This window comes from Netta rufina, assembly GCF_964035555.1.
Source record: "Netta rufina genome assembly, chromosome: 3".
NCBI classification, from domain to species: domain Eukaryota; kingdom Metazoa; phylum Chordata; class Aves; order Anseriformes; family Anatidae; genus Netta; species Netta rufina.
Genome location: NC_140125.1, coordinates 43,645,778 through 43,666,800, shown reverse-complemented (window position 1 = coordinate 43,666,800; position 21,023 = coordinate 43,645,778). Strand labels below are relative to the sequence as shown.

The 21,023-nt window shown below is 36.1% G+C and overlaps 1 protein-coding gene across 2 annotated transcripts in view; it reads right to left on the bottom strand.

Moving 5' to 3' along the window:
• SIPA1L2 (signal induced proliferation associated 1 like 2) overlaps positions 1-21,023 on the bottom strand; it is a gene marked incomplete at both ends in the record, with an annotated part of 84,926 nt that overhangs the window by 32,531 nt on the left and 31,372 nt on the right. For both annotated transcript variants that reach the window (XM_084283689.1, XM_084283690.1), the window contains 4 exons: positions 1,086-1,189; positions 1,570-1,670; positions 3,285-3,368; positions 6,932-7,189. In XM_084283689.1, the coding sequence (XP_084139815.1) occupies positions 1,086-1,189; positions 1,570-1,670; positions 3,285-3,368; positions 6,932-7,189 (547 nt within the window). The remainder of the gene's footprint in view (positions 1-1,085; positions 1,190-1,569; positions 1,671-3,284; positions 3,369-6,931; positions 7,190-21,023) is intronic.

Below are 21,023 nucleotides of genomic sequence, written 5' to 3'. Positions count from 1 at the left end.
TGTATTATCTTTGCAATGGTACTGGTTCTTACTTTGTACAATGTAGTTATCTTGCACCTGCATTACACACATGAATATGCATGGAAACATTAGCGTAAGTTCACCATGAACTTTTTCTGTTCAGAACCCCAGCATCATGAGAGCTGCTATTAGCAAAAAAATCTAAGTGAAGCAAACTCAGCATTTAACTTTAGCTTCAGTACTATGATTAATGGTAACTATTACATATAATGACTCCAGGTTTGTGTAAACTTTGGCTTAAGATACAAGGAAGTATTTTTGTACATAACTGTACAGCATGATTCTATTTATGACTTTTTTTTTGGAGAAGTATCAGGCTAAATTCTCATAAGGAATCAACATACAGAGGAAGAGAATTTGGTTTTATATTTTTACCAGTCTAAGTCTAAAAGTATTGTACAGCTTCTCACTAACTATAAGAGGTTTTCCATGTAAGTACAAAAGACAACAGAAAAAGACCAACCATGTCATTAGTGAAATTTCCATAGTTAAGTCATTTGAGGATTTTGCCATTACTGAAGACAAACCTCTGAACTAGTAGACTAGAAATCTTTTCAGCATTCCCAACATAGAAAGTACATGTTTACAGTGCTCACTGATAAATACAGTACATATGTATTTTACACGTCATGACAAGTGGTAACATAAATGTAACTTTTTTTTTTAAGCATATGAAATACTTCACAGATTAAACAAACCACTATAAATGAAGCTGTAAACACACAGCAGAGTGAAGCCTATATTAGTTGGGCTTTTATCTCCTCAGTGCCCTAGACTGAAGCCCTCTAGGGTTTCTTAGTTTACAAACACAAATTAAGCATGTTCAATTCACCCCTCATCTAGGTAAGCATACTCTGTATCCCAAAACCCAGAGTAGTGTTTTTAGATTACCAAAAGAAACACACCCTAAAAATACATTTAAAACCAGAATGTTTTTTGTTTTTGTTGTAATTTTATTGTTCATTTGTTTGTTGTTGTTGTTTTTTTTTCCTTTTTAATTTTTGTTTAGTGCGTTTTTTCTGTTTGTTTTAGAGTTTCAAATGACATTAAAGTAAAAGACTTACATGTGAAAGTTTGTTTGGTGACTCCTTGCCACTGCCTTCTTTTTGTAAAGCCCGGTCTTTGTAGGAGCTGAGGACTTTGGTCGATGGTGCATGCCACTTGGTTTCTGCCATAAATAATTGTGTTTTAATTTCTGAATGCTAAAAACGTGAGTATACTGTACAAAGAAAAGAGCACATGGCTTAGCATCAGGTTTCAAACCCGTATACTCTTTGGAATCACAGACGTGCAACTTTTCAGAATAGTTAAGATCTAAACCTGCTTTTCATCATTCACAAAGCTTTCTGAAGTTCAGGAGCAGTTTGTTCAAAATACTGCCTAAATATCTCACACCACATTCCATTAGACTGTCTGTAACAGTTCCAGCTTTTGTTGTCATATTACTGCTCTTTGGGTATCAAACTGCCACATCAGAACATGGCTGCACTTCACCAAGCACTACATTACAAAGAACATTTATTTTTAAGATATGGTATGTATTATTACCAGAATGTCTGGTTCCATCCAAGGTTTCCTCTCGTTCTCTGCCTCCTTCACACTCCAGCGAGCCTGTACCTTGGTGTTCATGGAGTAAAGGGGATTGGCACCTTTTAACATAAGCAGAAAATTAAGCTTTTTTTTTTCTTCTATAAAACTATTTACATGATGAACAACAACACTTTTTACTCTTCAAAGCAAGTATTTTGCAAGTGATTTGTTTAAAGTCATCATCCCTCCCACCAAGCAAGTACAGTAACATTTCCAAACACTGAATAGAAATATTTACATGTAATTTTCTCAACAGCCCACTGTTATGCCTTAAGTGTGAACAGACCAAGACAACACTGAGTTCCCAGAATAAATGCATTCTTGGGGCTTCAATAGCCAAGGTTTTGCAGTCAAGAACTATGTTAACATGTTTAACTGCTTTATAAACTAAGCCCCATGAAAATAACTGTATTTTTGCAAGATTTCAAACTCATAGCATGTATGAAAGCTAATATTAGATCCATTGTTTTGTATTTTGTATCCATTGCTCTATCATTTTATGTAAAATTATGATGTCACTACTCCAGAATTAAAACTATGTAAGATTTGAAGAATCTTAAATAACTGAACTCTAACTTCTCTGGTGGAATTTGCAGAAGTTAATTTCACAAAGCAACAAACTAAAATAAGGTTGCTACAAGTAATTAATGTGCTGGTAAAATGACACCAGAAAAACGGTCAAAAAAGCATAAAAGCTGTAGTTTTATTTGAATTATTTCCATATATTTATCTGCCACAGATTTCACTGAATAACCTGAAATACTTTGGGGAATCTCCAAGATGATGCATATGTATCTGCTACATGGACAATCTTATACACAGGCATGCCAGAAGAATATTTTGCTTACAGACCAGGAGCCAAGATAACGTTTTCAGTACTCATATTTTTTCTTAAAAATTAGCTTCCTAAATACAAAAATCCAAAATCCAAATCTAAAATCCTAAATCCAAATGGAAAGTATCAAATGTTTCTATATTATGCTATGTAGAAACTGCCATTGCCCAAATTTTATAACAGAAGTATCATTGCCAGCTACATTTATACAATAAAGTGATAAAGTAAAGAACAGATTTCTCATGCAATATTCTTAAAACATAAGCGGCATATTGGGGTAGTCTTTTACTAACACATAGCTAATATTTAAAACCTTCAGCATCAAGGAATTAACGGATATGTGAATATAACATCTACATATTGCAACAGATTGAAAGGGAGAAGAGTCCTGAAATATTGCTGCTTCTTTTGAGGAGAAATGCTAGAGAATGGATGTCACTGGAACAAGTACAGTAGGAAACAAAACCTTAGAAGACTGTAAAGTTCCTTTTTTTAATTAAATACCCTTCCAATAAAACTAAAGGAGGAGAAAATACTATTCAATTCCAGTTCTGTTTTGCCAGCTACTTTCTGCCTTGTTCTTGGGAAAGCAAAGCTAAAATTTGTTTATTTACCTGAATTGTAAAATAACAATTTGGTCCTAAAGGGTTAAGTAGTATGACTTTCAAACTTTATCGGCATACAGATTAAATTACAGTGAACCTTAAGAGCCTTAATATTTTACTAACAGATTTCCCAGATATATCTGTGATACAGAGCATCCACACAGATGTGTGCTTCAGAAAGAAGATGCAACAAGATCTAAATAAATAAATAAATAAATAAAACTCATCAATACCCATCATATCCCACTTGCTGTCTCCACTGGCTGCTCCCACTGGGTCCTGGGTCACTGGATGAGGACTGGTTGCTTGGAGAACTTCTGTAATGTTGACTAGAATCATTAATGATGCACTGAGATATTTGTGGAGTTTCAGATTTGAACTGTGTTTCTTTTAAACATTAATTTTTACAAATAATGCATACACAGTACGAATATTTTATGAACATTCATTTGAGGAACATATAGGTTTATCATAGATTCCAAAAAATTTAAGAAGTATTTTCTAAATACATTATTTAATCACTAATAAAGTATTTCCAGCTTTACTTCTAAACAATTGGGATTACTCATGACTCAGAGCAGCTGGGTTAGCCCTCTAACTATATGTATGGGAAGCTCTCGTCATGCACTGGAAACATTTTTATTGCTGTATGTAATCCGATTTTCTACATAATAACTTAGATAAGGTACAACCAATATTTTTTATTCTTTTTTTTTTTTTAATTAATACATTGACATAGAGCAGCAATAAAACATTTCCATGAATAATATTATTTTGTACTTTAAACATTTGAGACTCTTGTCTTAGCAATGTCTCTCACTACTCTTCTGGGATTTCTGGACAGCTGAAATGCAATGTTGAAATTTGTTTTTGATCACCTTCCTACCCCTCCTTTTTGCACATATCCATAACTCTACAATTTCCCTCAGCTACATCAGCTTGAATTCCCTGTATTTCCCTTCTTTTGTCATACCTTTTTTTTTTTTTTTTTTTTTAAAAAAAAAAAAGGGCTATAAGTAGAAATGAATTTATGTACTTGAAAAGAGGTACCTTGGGATTTATGCACAACACTTCCCCAAGGGCATGACATTTAATACGCAACTTTACTGATCAGCTTGAAAATTTCCAAGACATTTGCTATTTTATTTTGTTTAATAGCCAAACACACATAAGTAGATGGTATAGTGCCTAATTCTTCAGCATGTCCTACTCTGATAAACATTGACAGGACTAAGCCTTTTGCAATCAAATGAATTAGTCTATAGGCTACAGTTGAGCTCAGTTGTGTGTTCTTTTTTATTGCCAAGAACTTTGCATTTCTTGCACAGCTTAAGTGAACCAGCATTAAGCAAAGGGTAAATTATCATCCCATGTGTTTCTTGCCTCGAGACAAATGTTTGGGACACTGTCCTCAAAACTGGGATACTGTTTTTTACAGACGAAACCTCCTATTTCCTGGACAAATGTCTAGCCATTAGCCTACTAAACAAAAGGTGGCTACAAAAGGAGAACCACAGAAATGTAGTCTGTGAATGCCTCACACAGTTCCTTCACAGAACAGTTGCATCTGTCTGCTTTCAGGAATGGTTTCTGGACTGAAGGTGAAAGGACACACTTGCCTACCACTGTGACTCAAGACTAAAGTACACAGAAACTTCTTGGCATGAAAGAGCAGAAAAGGGAGTCCCACTGAAGCTTGGCTTTTAGGTACTCATTATGTGAAGCTGTAACAGAATTAGGCATACTATAAAAGCAGAAGTAGAGTTCAAAAATATCCATGTGTTTCTTAATGACTAATTACAGCAAACTTGTTCAACACAAACATTTGAATTGCTTTCTCAAAGCACTTAGCTCTCCCCAGTAGTAGAAGCACAGGTGTTCAGCTCCCAGTTTAATTTCACTCCAGGGATTGGGCACCTAAACTGCTGCTGCTGAAGTCTTCCACTACATGTATATCTAGCCTTTTACCGCATCTATCAACATTTCTATTGCTTCTTCCCCTTTTTAACTCTAAAAAGAACCTTTTTATCACTGACATCAACAATGGCTCATTTTCAGACCAATTGCCATAACTTCCCTGTTTTATCATCCTGCTTTTCCTCGCCTGTGCTCCTCATCAATTTGTCTACATTGATATTGTGACTCTGACCCTCTAAAATCTCTTCATCATTTTCCTAGCCTGAGTATACATTTTCACCCTTGCAAGGCTATAAGTGCCAATCAACCTTACTTAAAACTCTTGTTTTAAACACATCTCTCTGTCAAGCTATTAACTATGTCTCTTCCCACATGGAAAGACCTTGCCAATTAGGAACATTTCATTTTTCAGAACCCACACATCACAGTTCATCATTTTGGTCCCTTTTCATTATTGATACTCTTTACCATGCCCTCCCCAGAATGGCACTCCTGCATTGTACTTTTTTTGTTTAAGTGATACAGGAATTTATTCATGACAAGAGATGGACTCTGTCTTCAGAGCCTTTTACATGCTTCACTGAATGTTAAAGGAATTGAAATTTGTGAACTTTTTTGCAAATAAGTAGCATGTCAGAAAGCTTTATTTTTTTTCCTATATATAAGCATATAGTATGCTTAATAAAGCTCCATAAAACCTGAAGTATTTGTAGACATTCTAATATACTGTCTCCTTATGCTAGATCTAACCAAGATCCTACCAAGGACTTCAGTAACAAGACATTAGGAAAAACTCGAGTCCTAAAATTATATGTACATGGTTACAAAAATGTAGTCGTGGTGTTCTCATGTTTTTTTTTTGTTTGTTTGTTTGTTTGTTTAATTTTTATTTTTATTCTTATTTTTTTGGGGGGAGGATAGACAGGGGAATGTTGAAACCGGGGCAAAAAAAAAGCAGAATACGAATGATCAAATATCATAATTCAGTCTGCCTTCTCCAGACCCTGATATAGACATTTTCAAAGATGTTTTACTATTGCTTGTATATATTTCAAATGATCTAAAAAATAATAATTATTTTCTATTACATGAGGTAGTTAGTGTAGCAATAGCAGTATTTTATGATTTCAGCCAGAGTTTTTTAAAGCTGTAGAAGAGTTGTACTTCAGATTTTTTTTTTTTATAAGTTAGATATTCCCAACATGCAATACTTTTTGTCTTGAAGATTAGAAGAACTACATCACTCCAGGGTAAAGGACTATGCCTCTTCCCATGTGGAAAGACCTTGCCAATTAGGAACATTTAGAAATAATTGCAAACAATAAAGGACAGAGAGTTCTGTTCAAAACATATGGTTTTCTAAATAATTCAAAGGTCAATGCATTTACAAATTTAAAACTTTAAGAAGAAATTGTTCTCTTATGAAGAACTGTGATTAAATAAGAACAGAGCTAAGATTTAAAGATACCATCCCATCATCTAATAGGTGTTATATATTCAAATCACAAGCTCTGCTTTGTTTAATTAAAAGCAAAGCAAAGCATAAGGACTGGTAATGAGTTACAGAACCCTTTGAAACTATGCCAATAGTGTGGTAATGAGATTAAATCATTCGTTTTTAAAGGACTGAGTTCATTTTATTTATGCTCATTATTTGTTTAAGTAGGCTCCCAAAAGGTGGAGGACAGGACATTGTTTAGATCAAAAAGCAACAAGAGTTTCCCACTTTATTGATTTGGAACTAAAGGGAAAGGTTAGCTGTCCTCATCAGTAGGATCCTCAGCATAGCAGACTTTCATCACAAACAACAAAAGTCACTTGTTTCACATAGAGTGAACTATAATCAGTCGATTCCCTGTCACACAACCTCAGAATTAAAATTACAACACAAGTTCCAGAGAACAGAGCTACCTAAGTAAGGCACATTAGGAAAATGACAGGCATTAAATGGAGAGTATAGTACCTTGCACCATCTGGCAGTTTTCTATCAAAGGAAGTGCTGCGAGGAATGGCTGTCTGAGCCTGCTGGAGAAGCTGCTGGCACTGCAGTCTGTCAGATGTTCCTAGGATTGGAGAGGCACGAGAGAGAGGCTGCCCAGCGGGAGTCGGCACCCGATGCCAAGTGGTATTCCTTCTGAAAGGGGTTTTATACTCACATGGGGTGCCTTCACTGTCAAGTTTGTATTCCACCATGGGTATACGACAAAGTTCTGAACAACCCCTGCAGGACAAATAAAACGATGATCAATCTCACTGGCGGGAAGAGAAAAAGAAATCTTGCATTCTGCAGTCAGAAGTATATGCATCTTTTTCTTCTGGGTGCCAAAAGGTCTTCATATAGCTTTGTGCTGCCCTTTGAATGCTTCAAAGCTATCATTTCAACCAGGTAGGAAATGTGTCAAAATAAAAGATTTGCCTGCATGTGCTCAAACGTTTTGAACTCTCTCCGTGCCTTCAAAAAGGTAAAATTATTAAGCTTTTATAAATTAATAAGCTTGAGTTTCACATAATAAAATATACTAGAAATAAAGCTTTCAGATGTCAGCAAATATCACGTTCTTCTGTAGCAGCTTTAGTTTAAATTTCATAAATACAAATCATTTCTTAATGTGAAAACATACATATCTGAAACCACAAAACATAATCTGTTGCTTCCCAGCAATCTAGACATCTCTTAGTGCTATTGAGAGCCCTCCTTTAGAATCCATCCAGTTTCTACTGGATGACAAAGCACAGAACTGTGATGCAAATGATTACGTAGCATCTAAATATTTTTCCATTAGTTTTCAAACAGCACTTTCTAATGTCTCTCATTCTGGGAATCTCATTGCCCAGAAGAGAAATAGGGAAGCAGATGAAACAAAGTCAAACCTTACAACTTTGACTTGAATCTTACAGTATGGATAAATACTAACAGCATTCCCAGAAAGTATAAACTCAGCAAAAAGTAGTGACAGCATTATCCAAAAGATCAGTCTGCCTTGGGGCTATTTACTGTACTCAGGCTGGACTTGCATTAAGGGTTACTCTTTCAGCAATTAGTTAACAGAGACTTCACGCCAGCAGTGATTACCATTGCAGCTGTATTTTATATTCTCACATACAATGCCCATTATTTGTCTTCTTGATAGGCAGCGTGCACTGTTTTAACTTCTGTAAAGAAGACACCCTAAATAGCTCTAATGCAATACATCAAGTTACAGAGAGAAATAGTGAAAATTCACTGCCCTGCCCTTGAGCCCAGTCCTAATCAAACTCTGCTTTTGTTGAAAACTGTCATTCATCATTCAGAAATTCATCATCATCAATTCAACACCAGAAATTCATAATTTCTGACTAAATTAAAAACACCTAGAAAAACTGTAATACAGCATGTACAAAGTGTTTACAGCCTTAGTCGTGAAAATTCTTTGGCACAAATGACTTAACACAATTATGCAGTATAAATTCGCATATGTTAAACTACTTGAAGCTTCCGAACCAAACCTCAAAAGATTATTTTCATTCCCAATGTTTCAGTAAACAGATAAAAATAAGGGATTATAAAAATGCTAACTATGTGTAGTGGGTTTACGTGGCAAGGTTTTGGTAGCAGGGAGCCATAGGGGTGGTTTCTGTGAGAAAGATCTAGAAGCTGCCCCATGTTTGGGAAGGGCCCCATTGTCTTCCAGATCCGAGCCAATAAGCAATGTTGTTTTGTGCCTCTGTGAGAGCATATTTAAGACAGGGAAAAAATGCTGCGCCACACAGCAGCCGGGAGAGTCAAGGGAGTGAGAGAACAGCCTTGCACATGCCAAGGTCAGTGTAGAGGGAGGGGGAGAGGTGCTCCAGGCGCCGGAGCACAAGTCCCCTGCGGCCTGTGGTGAGGACCATGGTGAAGCAGGATGTCCCCCTGCAGCCCATGGAGTACCACGGTGGAGCAGGGTTCCACGCTGCAGCCCGTGGAGGAGACCACGGTGGAGCAGGTGGCCCTGCACCGACGGAGGCTGCCGCCTGTGGAAGACCCCTGCTGGAGCAGATTCCGGGCCGGACCTGTAGCCCGTGGAGAGGAGCCCACGCAGGAGCAGGTGACCTGGCAGGAGCTGCTGCCCGTAGAGGAGCCAGGTTGGAGCAGTTTTCTCCTGAGGGATGGACCCCGTGGTACGGACCCATATCTGGAGCAGTTCTGGAAGAGCTGCTGCCTGTGGGAAGCCCACGCCGGATCAGTTCATCAGGGACTGCATCCCGTGGGTGGGACCCCACAGCACAGGGGACGAGAGTGACCGAGAAGGAGCGGCAGAGAAGAAGTGCTGTAGACTGACCATAACCCCCATTCCCCCGTTCCCCTGTGCCGCTCGGGGGGAGGAGGTGGAAGAGGGTGGATGGGGGGGAAGGTGCTTTTGGTTTGCTTTTTCCTTTGTTTTCTCACTTCTCTCGCTTGTTAGTAATAGGCAACAAATCTTACTATCTCCTTATGCCGAGTCTGTTTTGCCCGTTACAATAATTACTGAGTGATTTTCTCGTCCTTATCTCAATCCTTGAGCCCTTTTCACATATTTTCTCCCCATTCCTCTTTGAGGAGGGGGAGTGAGAGAGCGGCTGTGGTGGAGCTCGGCTGCCCACTGGAGCGGAACCACGACACTATGTTATTCAAGGCTGTAGAAAAGAAGATGTGTGCAACTGTAGCAGTTACATTCTAGCTATTCGGTATATGCCCGGTGCAATCCAACCAAACACTTCTGGCTACTTAATTTAATGGTAATGGCATAGGTAAATTGTTTATCCTGCAGCATAAAATCTTAGTTCCTGCTGGCACTCAACCAAATGAAACAGTTAAAGAAAGAATTTCAGACAAATACTAAGGATAAAGTGTTGAGGGTGAAGATTGGGAGCCATTCAGTGTAGAGCAGAAGATGCTGTGATGAAGATGAGTTGAAGAGGGATCACTAGAATACTGTAAAACAGAACTCAGAATTCCTGATTTTTCAAGGTTATTCTGTGATTAAACTCACCAATAAAATTTGGTGTGTAAATTCTGCTGATGTAGCACAGTTGGACATGGATTTTTTTGTGTTTGTTTACTTTTAACAAAATCTAAGGGACCATGCTAAAGCTGTACATTAAAAGAACATTAATTATGCAAGCTTAAGAACTCAGAAGGAAGGAAATCTTAAGATTAATACTGAACACTCTTTAATTTGTCCTCTCTATGTTGGTGGAGTAAAGAAATATATTTTCTCTCTTGCTATTAGCAAAGAGCTCTTTACCTCATTCCATGCATATAAAAGGCAGCATTCATTGAAGCAATGTTACTCAATATGTAATTTTCATTATGATTTAATGGGTCGGATATTCAGCACTGATTTATTATGAGAAATTATTTGATGGCTGCATACTTTCATTGGGTATAAAACTAATTTCTTTCCAGCTCCTCTTATCACAGAACATCAGTGAATGATTTTCTGTTTTTAGCTTTCCTATGGAGGTAAGAAGACCCTAACAGTCTGCTACCACAGATAAGGAATGAAACTATACAGAAACTAGTGTTTTAAAATTATCAGTTAATTTCAGAAGGTCAATTTGATACGTCTAAATAGCCTCCCCTGTCTTTCCTCTAAGAGCGCCACATTTATTCGGATCACCACTTCAAACAACCTCTGTTCATTTATGAATATTTGTAAAAATTGTTTCGCAGTTCTGAAAAGTCACAACACACACATTTGGCTCTTAGAATGAGGAAAACTGTAAAGGCTGTGTTAAGCTAATTGCCTAGACTCACACTAACATTTCTACTGGAGAAACTTGGATAGAATAAGCATTCTTGGATAGAATAAGCAATATTCAACTGCTTATATCCCAAGACCAGCCTTCTCTTCATAAGGCTCCCCCACCTCATTCACTGTCTGTAACAAATGAGGCCAAGGTCTAAGAGACAATAGCCCCTAGCAGTACAACCTTAATTCATTTCCAGAGCAGGGCCATAACATTACGTGAATGCAGAAGGCTCTTAAAGGAAAAAAATAACATAAGATTGATTACTCAATTAAAGATTTTCATAAAACCTTATATACAAAACAGAACAAAGAACGTACAGATGATATAGCAATGTTAATATTAGTTTAGTGTGCTGTATAATTTTTCAGGCAGCCATATGTAGTTTTTCATTATTGGATTACGAAGTTCAGCAATTAAGTATGCTGCTATTTCAATCATTCTTCTGCTGATTTCAAAGTTATTTCATTCCCTTCTACATTCCTGTAGACCATAAGTGTTAGAAACAAATCATCCCCTCCCTAACCTTAACTATTAGGATATTGATTTCACAGTTTGTCTTAGTAATTGGGAAAAGTATAGCATGTAATTGTCATTGTATCCCTTATTAATTACTTCATAGGGGGTATTTAAAGTGCTGTAAGAATAACCATGGGTTTTGAAGTCAAAATAGATTATTGCTACTATTAGTTTGACTCAGCTTGCTAACTGAATACCTAAAGCATGATATAAAAACAGCTAACAAGCTATCCAACAGAGACAAATAATTTCAATTCTTAAACGAGTATGTTTACTTCATTAAAATGTATTCCTCTAACTGACAAACAGACAAACAACAAATTGATTGAGGACACTTTCTGGGAAAAAAAAAAGGTTTACAACCTTATTGCAAATAAAACAAAAATCTAAATGGTACTTTTAAATCCAAAATGGAGCACCAATATGGCTCTTAGCTGGGAAAAAAAATAATCCATGGCTAGAATAGAACTAATTTATATGACTCCCTGTGTCACATAGGCTTATTTATTTTAATGTAAAAGTGCCAAGCCATTCAGTTCCACATTTACATGGACGTTACACCTTACTGCTTCACAAACACTGCCCAAAGAACAGATACTGCAGTATACTGATACATCTAAGATGATAATTGTAGCTACTTCCTAGATCAGAAACAGAGAATCAATTACTTTATGTCTGCAATCCAGTAAGTATTTATTTATTTATTTTGCTGTAGATCTATCGCCAAGTTAGCTTGAATGAAGAACAACTGATCATTGCATAAATGCAATTTCCTATTAAATATTCAGTTGAACCATTATCTAACTTCCATTTGTAATACCGTAACTGATTCCACTGGATAAATAATATGTATTGGGACTGGTGTTGCAGGAGAACTTTTATTTCATTTTAATAATTTTTATTTTTTTAAATTATTTTAAAAGAATATGTAAAAAAAAGTATATATATCTCAAGGTCTTAATATTTAAAAGTTACGTTATTGTGTGCTGTAAATACATTTAATGAAAATGTTGTGCTAATTTCTAATGCTACGGAAGTCCAGAAATAAAAGGATACAAAAAGCATTGCTTGATTTGGTAAAGCTAGACACCAACTTAACTGTGTAAAAAACAGATTTTCAAGTTATTTTAATACATTTAAGTGTCTATAGCATTTGGGGGTGCTGTGAGCTGACAAAAACATGATTTTTAATCTCTAGATTTCATGCATCACTATAAATGGTTTGTTAGCATAACAACAAAAGTGGAAAAACTGGTTACAATTTAACATCAGTTCAATGCATCACAGATCTGAGCTACTAAAGGGGACGTAGGGATAGAAACAGTCATTGGTGTCCACCAGTTGTGTTGCACTGAAATTGTCCTTTACTATCACCACTTCAATTCAAAACGTTTAATCTTTCTCAATAAAGAGACAATATGTATATGTATTGGTACAGTAAGTAACTGCATTCTCCCAACTCAAACATTTGAAGCAATCGCTATTACTGTGCATGTTTGTTCTCATCTGCAGCAGTTCTCTCACAAGGTGTCACAAGGAGAATGAGAACCCACCATGCAACCTATTAAAACCACATAATAAGGCATTGATTTCACATAATTGTAAGGATTTGATTAAAAAGCAGAATTTAGTAGTAAGGATTTAATTAAAAAGCAGAATTTAGTAGTAAGGATTTGATTAAAAAGCAGAATTTAGTAGCTTAGTTTTCCTTAGACTCGCTGTGTAATTACATGAGACATACGCTTATTTCCCTTTCTCTGACCTTCTGAGGTGCCTCCTGGAGGTAAGCCCTGGACTCCACTGGCTCTCTACGTCAATTACAGAGCGAGCCAGAGACATTGGATAAGACCAGATGGTGAAGGCAACTTTGGTCAAAGAAGTCGAGACAAACACTTCCAAGTTACGACATCTCAAAAGCCTATTAACAGCAGTCACACATCAAAAAAGAAAGAGATGTCATTTGAAAAATACTGAATGGGTTTTACTTTAAAACAAATTCATAGCACAACAGATGAGTGAGACTGCTTATGGAAACCTCAGGTGGTAAGGCTGCTGCCCACTTTATCTTTACTGGTTTTAAGGGAATAATAACTGCCTGGTAGTCCCTTCAGAGAAGCTTCAGAGAAGAGCTGAAGCTGACAAGCCCTCTTTTATGAAGATACATTCATTGTCCTTTGATCTTTGCTACTATTCAGTTTTAAACAGAATCTTGGCATCAGTGAGCTGACAAACAATTTTGAAGCCTCCTAAAAGCCTCTACGCCTGTATTGTTGTATGTAAAAGAGAAGAGGAATATAGACAGGACACGTGCATTGGATGAAAGGAGTTAGTCAAGAAATAAAAAAAGGAGAAAAAAAAATACAAAGCAACTAAGATGTTTGGCTTGTCTGATCAGTGGGGCAATAACAACCCCTGCAGTCTCTGCTGATGGAAAGCAGGACTCAAGCAGAGCAAGTCACGTTTCCAAATCCCAGAGAACAGGAAGACAGCCACATCAAAAGATAATAAATATGGGGAATAAAGGCTTGAAAAGCTATTGTCAATAAGGAAGCATTACTTGGAAAACAGACAAATAGGAAAGATTTTTCTGACATTAAAGAGGAAAACCTTCAAAATTCACAAGTTTGAATGAAGATTTGGAAAACTCAGGGCCAGGAAAAGCAACGTCTAGGATGAAGAACTTATAGAATGCTCAGCATAAGAAATGGAAATGAAAACAAAGAGGACAAAAGAAGTAGCAAATAGACCTACCTCTTTGAGCTCAAAAAGAACTGAGTTCAGACTGAAACCTGATTTTGAAATAATCTTTAAGATAGCACAGAGACAAGATTAGGACTAAGACCTCATCAAGGTTACCAAAAGCCCTTTTAACACTTCTCATTCCTTACTTCAGTGGGAGGACCTATGATATTCTCCAAAGCAGCTCCCCAGAGCAGTAAGAGACTTTCAGTTAGTATCTCTCTCCTGCATTCTTTGAGACAGCATAAAGATACCAAGCTACAGATGACTACGAAGCCAGCAGCAAATTTTAGCAACTGCACAGTGTAGTAATCACCTAGACTGACAGTAATCCAATCTTAAGATGAGTTCAGTGAAATGCAATTCTGAAGGTACATTTTAAACTTTGCTAAATGAAACTTTCATCCATTTCTCTTTTACAAAAGAAAAATGACAGGTTGACCATACTTTTGATACAGAAAGATAGAAATTCCTCAAGCATACACTAAGTGGTTATATGTATATTTTACTTCAGCTGATGGACCAATTGAACAATTTGAAGTGCTTGATCTTTTGTCAGGTACAATACATCTGTTAGGTTGAATTGTGAGTGTAGGTAAGTGAAATGAACGGTACAAAGGTTGTCTGTAAGTGTTCTCTGCACAGCACTATCATTGATGCTACATTAAAGACATTTTAAATACCTTTCTCCACCTTAGCAGAATATGCACTTGCTGCATAGTAAAAGTCTTCTCAATCATGCCTGGAGTTCTTAACTGCCAGAGAATGTTAGTTCATAGGAGGTAGTAGGGCAATTTTAGTAACTGTGAGAATGATGCACATCTTCAGATGGAACAGGGAAAATTTTCTGCATAAATTACCTTGTTTACAAAATTTATCATATTGACCTATACTGCATCTTTATGTCAGCTACAGATGAAAGAATCAAGAAGAAAAAAAAAATCAGTGAACAGGATCTTGACAGTAACACTACAATTGCTCTATGATAACTCACAATTTTGTAGAAAGTACCCTAAATGCTGATAATCTAAATCAATAAACCATGCACAAGATACCATAATATTTCAAAGTCAGTATTAAAAATAAGCCAATTTTGGAAAGAAGTAATTGACCTACAGTATTATCTAAAGGAATTTTCAATCATGGGGGAGGAAATTTTACTCAAAGTTTGACAGCAATTAACTCTTCCCAAGAATGTGTAATGACTGGAATAGAAGTGCTAAAATTAAGGAGAAAAATCAATAGAAGCAATCTTTTATAAAAGGTCCTGATAAACCACTTAATAAATACAGAAAGACTGTTGCCAGTAGAATTCCACAAGCAGTGCCCAGGGAGATGTCTAGTATAACCTGAAAACTGGTAGCCAACTGAGCTGATTGCAAAGATGAAAACACTCCTTTCCTTTTCATGGCTTGGTGCAAGACATATTAAAGATAAGGTATGGGCTGTCCTGTTCCCTGTGCTGGGGCACTGTTTGCTAGTGCTGCCACCCTTCCAAACACAGGAGGAGTGGCACAACATTCAGAGTGCAGGGGTGTGCCAAAAGATCTTAGTGTGAGGCTGACCCCAATACTAGGGCTTGCACTTAAATGTGATGGCCCAAGGTTAATCATCTCTGTTGCTAATCAGAGTTCTGACAGAGCACAGTTTTGGCAGGAGTCTCCATACATCAGGCTAAATCCCAGTTCACGTCTCATATTTCCTGAATCTAACAATGCTACAAAAATACAATAATTTGATGGGAAAGAAAATTAAGCATTTTCTCCTTTGTTGTTGTTAGGTACGTAGGAATAATTTATGCAAGCGATGTGGCTTCAAATTAGTATCATTATAGTTCCTTAGCAATAGTTCCCTCAGTTACCTTTACAAAAAAAAAAAGTAATGAAACTTTCAAATTATAGTTTTCAGGTATTTGCATTCTTCTCAAGTTAGTGGCAGGGCTGGTAATCAGTAATTAGTTGGATGCACTCAAACTTGTACAAGCAAAAGTTTAGTTTCAGATTTTTCTGCTTTAATGTACCTCAAACATTGTTAATCCAGCACTGTCACACTAGCAGTTTTAGACAATGGCTTCTTTTTAGTCCAGAATGGGGATCAGCCTAGGGGAACTCTCTCAAGTCGAGAGATGAAAAAAAAAAAAGGCCTATGAACTATTGCATGAGCTTATGGCAAAACGCCCCTCAGAGAAGATGTGAACTCTTCCACTAAATAAACACTTCCACACTTCCTAAAAACATTTTTTTTCAAGCATTCAATACTCTGCTGGTTATTTATTACTTTAAAAAAGCCTTAGAAACACAACTGTCTATTAAGATCACAATCATTCAAGAAGAACAAGTATCAAAACTGGAAAATACAGAAAGTCATTCCATTTGTTTTTTTCATAAGAATTTTCAAAGTTCAAGAGAATAAAATAACCTCAAAAGAAATGTAGTAGTATCTAATAATGGCCCCCAGGTAGTCTTAGGTATAGTTATAAAAACATATCAATTTTAACCTTTACTAGCAACAGCAGGAAAAAAATACAGAACAACTGTTTACAAACAGGTGGAAACTACCACTGTTACTTCTTCTACAGTGGTTGTACTTGGCCTTCTGTTTCTTGCCCATCCCTAGGAATTTTGCCTTAAGTTTTGTTCATTTTCTAAACTTCCTACAAATAGCTTTCTTGAGCATTTTTATATATAACAGAAGATGAGCTCAGACAAATAAGCTTCAATGTAGCAAGAAAGATTCTAACTGAATGCAACACTAGAGTTTAAAATGGATTTGGAAGTACTTGAATTTCTTGATTGGATTTGACTGATTAAGGAGATAGTGTCCTTGAGCATTACTGTGACAACACCAGCGAAAGCAAATTAGAAGGAACATTGTTATTCTCCTGTTAAAATCTGTATAATTTTGGCTTCTGTGCTGTAGTACTCGGTAATATTGACAACAGAAGAACATATTGACAATTCTAAAAGTAAAGACAAATCATAGAAACAAATATGAGACAAGAATACTTATTCAGATCTGAGCATACAGACTAGCACTTCTGTTCTAAAATCTGTAACCGTAATTTAAAGAGTTTATGTTTTAAGTAGACATTTCTTCCTTCTATCTAAATATCAGCCTGGTGCCATGCAAATAATTATAATTTCTCAATTTGTGCATGATTATTTAATTGCTGGAGCAATCTGAAAATAGTAGGAGCTTTGTTTCAAGTTCATTAACTCTACAGGATAGCAAATGAAAGGCCTTTTCCCATGATTGCTTTTGCATATACTGCTATCATGACTATAGGTAGAAGGATCTATATATTAAGAAAGTAATGGAATGCACTGACTGAGCAAAATTTCCGTGGTTTCCTGATCACTCTAACATTCATTTGTAAGCACCTTTAACATTCCAAATAATTTTCATATTGAAAGAAATTAATACAAGACATTTTGCAGAAAAAATAATTGTTCATTGTTAATATTCACAGTATATTCATGCTCATAGTTTGTTTTGTTGCTTGCTTGTGTTTTTTTTTTGTTTTTGTTTTTTTAAATATAAAGGGCTGATGTATTAAAGATTATTTGTGGGTGAGCTAACAAACAAAAAAAAAACAAGAACTTGATTAAAAAGATCTCCACTTCAGCGGATATTTTTCTAAGGGAGTAGGATTGCTTTGGAAACGCACACACACTTGAAACTTGGTTTCATATGAAGGGTATAATTCCCAAGACACTCAGTCCAATCTGTATAAACTCATTTCAGAAACTTATCCCAGCAAGGAACCAGTGCGAATAAGCAACCCAAAGAGAAAGTCCTCATTGCTCCATATTCCTAAAACTCAGCAGATAGAGTTAAGCAGAAACCACTTTTTCAAGTAGTGGAAATCAGCTGATTACCTCAGTTGTTATAAGACAGGCAATAAAATGATACGTAGGTAAATTCCATGAAACTAAACTGTTCTTGGCTAAAATTATATTAATATTCTTTTAAATTTATGTTAAGTTTTAATTCAATTGACTCTTGTAGAAACATAAAAACTCATGCATATTTGTATCTATGCCCTGTGGAAAAAAATAGTGCCTGAAGCTAAAACCACTTTTTTTTCGTTTATAGCAATTATGCATGAACATAAAATATATTATAAACTATCGATATGCACACTGAGAAATAAGACTGAAATACGGAAAGATAAATCCAACTGCCAGAAGACCATATTGTTCCATAAAATGCATCAAACTTTCAAGGTACCCATTTCAGCCTCCAAATCCACTGTTCTGCACGTACCAGATGGAGTGAAGGATCATTCCTTAAAAGAAAAGCTCCAAGTCCACTTTTGGATGAAAGCAATTATCGAAGCATACACGTTAAGCCTACTTCTGCTTTCGAGCTACCTTTCTTCTAAACATGCAGGGTATGGACCGACTGATGGAACCTCAGCTTTGAAGGAAATATCTGGATGTCTGTTTGGAATGTTATTTGACAATTATTGGAGCTACTTGACAGTGAAAGAGTTCTTTCCTGATGAGCAGGCACAACAGCCTTAACTGCTGCTCGCATATCTACTGGAAGTTACTCTCATAGACTTGATTGTATCCTATATTCATACATGGATTCTCTAGACAAAGACAGTGGAATTTGTTGTCAAATGAATGCGAAATTAATTCTAATTCTCTAGATAATCCTGTTTAAATGCACAACTACTGCCTATAAATTTCTAGGTAAACCTGATACCTAGAGTACAAAAGAGATATGGACATACTGGAGAGAGCCCAGCAAAAATGGTTAAGGGATTAGAGCACCTGACATACAAGAAGAGGCTGAGAGAGCTGGAAGCATTGAACTTGGAGAAGAGACAGCTCAGGGGAGATCTTATCAATGTGTATAAATACCTGAGAGAGGTAAAGAGAAGAAAAGATGCCAAGAATCAGACTCTTCTCAGTGCTATATGGTTAAAGGGCATGAGGAAATGTGCAAAGAGAATTATGGGCAATTCTACTTAAGCATAAGCAAAAACATTTTTACTGTAAATATGATTGAACACTGGAACTGAGGTTGTGAAGTTTCCATCCTCAGCAATATTCAAAATCCGGTGTACACAGCCCTGAGCAACCTGCTCTAGCTGACCTTGCTATGATCAATGAGGTTGGACTTTCCATCTTTAGAGGTCCCTTCCAACCTCAAATATTCTGTGTTTCTATGATACTGTAAAAACAAGACATTGCAGATGGCTACGACAAGCAGTGGAGCAGGAAATAGGGAAATGTATATGCACAAGTTTTAGCTAGTAAGCAGCTGTGATTACCAAGAGAGTTTCTTCTTTCTCCAAACTGCTGGCAATTCATGCCTTCCTGCCTTTTTCTCATTCCACCTCTCGTTAATATATTTTATGAACAGTGTCATAGGTCACATTTGCCAACTAAAACTCTCAGTCTTGTTACTTGGTATCTTTATATTGCTTTCTGTCTTCTCTACTTAGATTTTAAACATTTGGGACAGAAAAACTCAAAACTTTTTGTATATGAGATCTCTTTCAAATGACGCAACTGAAATTACTATTCATATTCTGGGGAGGTAAGGGGGGGAAACGAGGTACTTTCCATTTCTGCAAGAAGCTGATATTTGAAAGGAAAGAGACATTTAAGAAGTTTTTTTTTTTTTTTTTTTTAAATACTAGAGAGATGAGGCTGAAAAGAACTCAAAAATACTTTGGCGCTTTTCATGCTTTAGAATAGAAACAGCTTAAAAATTCGTTTTCCTTAGTAATTAGTTACACAGTTTAAAAAAATGCAAAAAAAAATTTACAAACAAGAACAGCTTTTGCAGATTTTTCCTAGTTTGGTTCTACTCCTCAGTTAAAAGTCCTCCTACACACAGACTGAGTGCCATGTATCTTACACTGATTTGGGATTTTAACATTTCATTTCTAAAAACGTATCTAAGAAGATATAAACAATTCATACAGTATGCATTTTTCCATCAGGGACTATAAAATACACGTTTTACCTTCAACATAATAGGATCGGCTCATTAGGCTCATATTCTGTAAACAGCTTGGAAATGTATACCAAACAAGTCAGTGAAAATTCATCCCCAGAAGCAGATGGTGAGAATAGCAAAGCTAAGCAAAGACACGCTTAATTGCGCATTCTATCCAACTAAGCAAAACGGTAGTATTCTATATTCACACACGTTTACTTTAGAAAGGAAACCAATGCTTCAACACGCAGGTTGAGGCAGGGAAGGGCACTTTTGTGTCATTCATCAGGCCAATGACTACTTGGAGAATTGCCACCAATTAAGCAGTATTCGTGTACAGCTGGCACCAACTTCACAGAGCTGCATGCTATGTAAAATTTCATGGCTTGTTGTCTTGCCAAAAGCAACACATCTAATGCTTTTTTTCTGTTAAATTAAAAATCAACAAGAGATTTAAAGATGGCCTTTTACAAGTAGACAATTCAATTTACTGTAATACAGTTCTCATTTAGGATGAGCCAAATTAAAAATGCCCACAAAAAGTGTGAGAAAAACTTATTACTGTAAAGTTTTAAAATTTTACCTATTTTATCTACCTCAGTAATAATCAAAATGGAGAGAAGAGCAAAAATCTTTGTCACAGAGAAAAAAAGAATACTGACAACAGAACATTGTATTTCATCCATGAAAACAACTGTACAGTGACTGTAATAATCTGTACTTCACCCTTTTCCTGAACATGTGATCATCTATTGCATGTTACAGCAATATATTTTTTTGCTTTAACTGATGATTTCATTGATGTAATTTAATATTTAATATGAATAAATTAGATATCTACAAAAAATAAGGAGGACAGTTAAGACCTGGTACTGTGTATGTCCGGAACACGGTATTTTCCCTATTTCCTTACTTTTGCTAAAATTTTGATGTAAGAAATTAAAATAATAATACAATAGTAATGCATAATAATAAGTAATTATCATCATCCTTTCCTATAGGACAGGATTCAGAGAAGCTTCAAGGAAATAAAAGGTACAGTTTTCAGAGGATTCAAAATTTCCAAAGTTAGTATTAAAATATAAAAT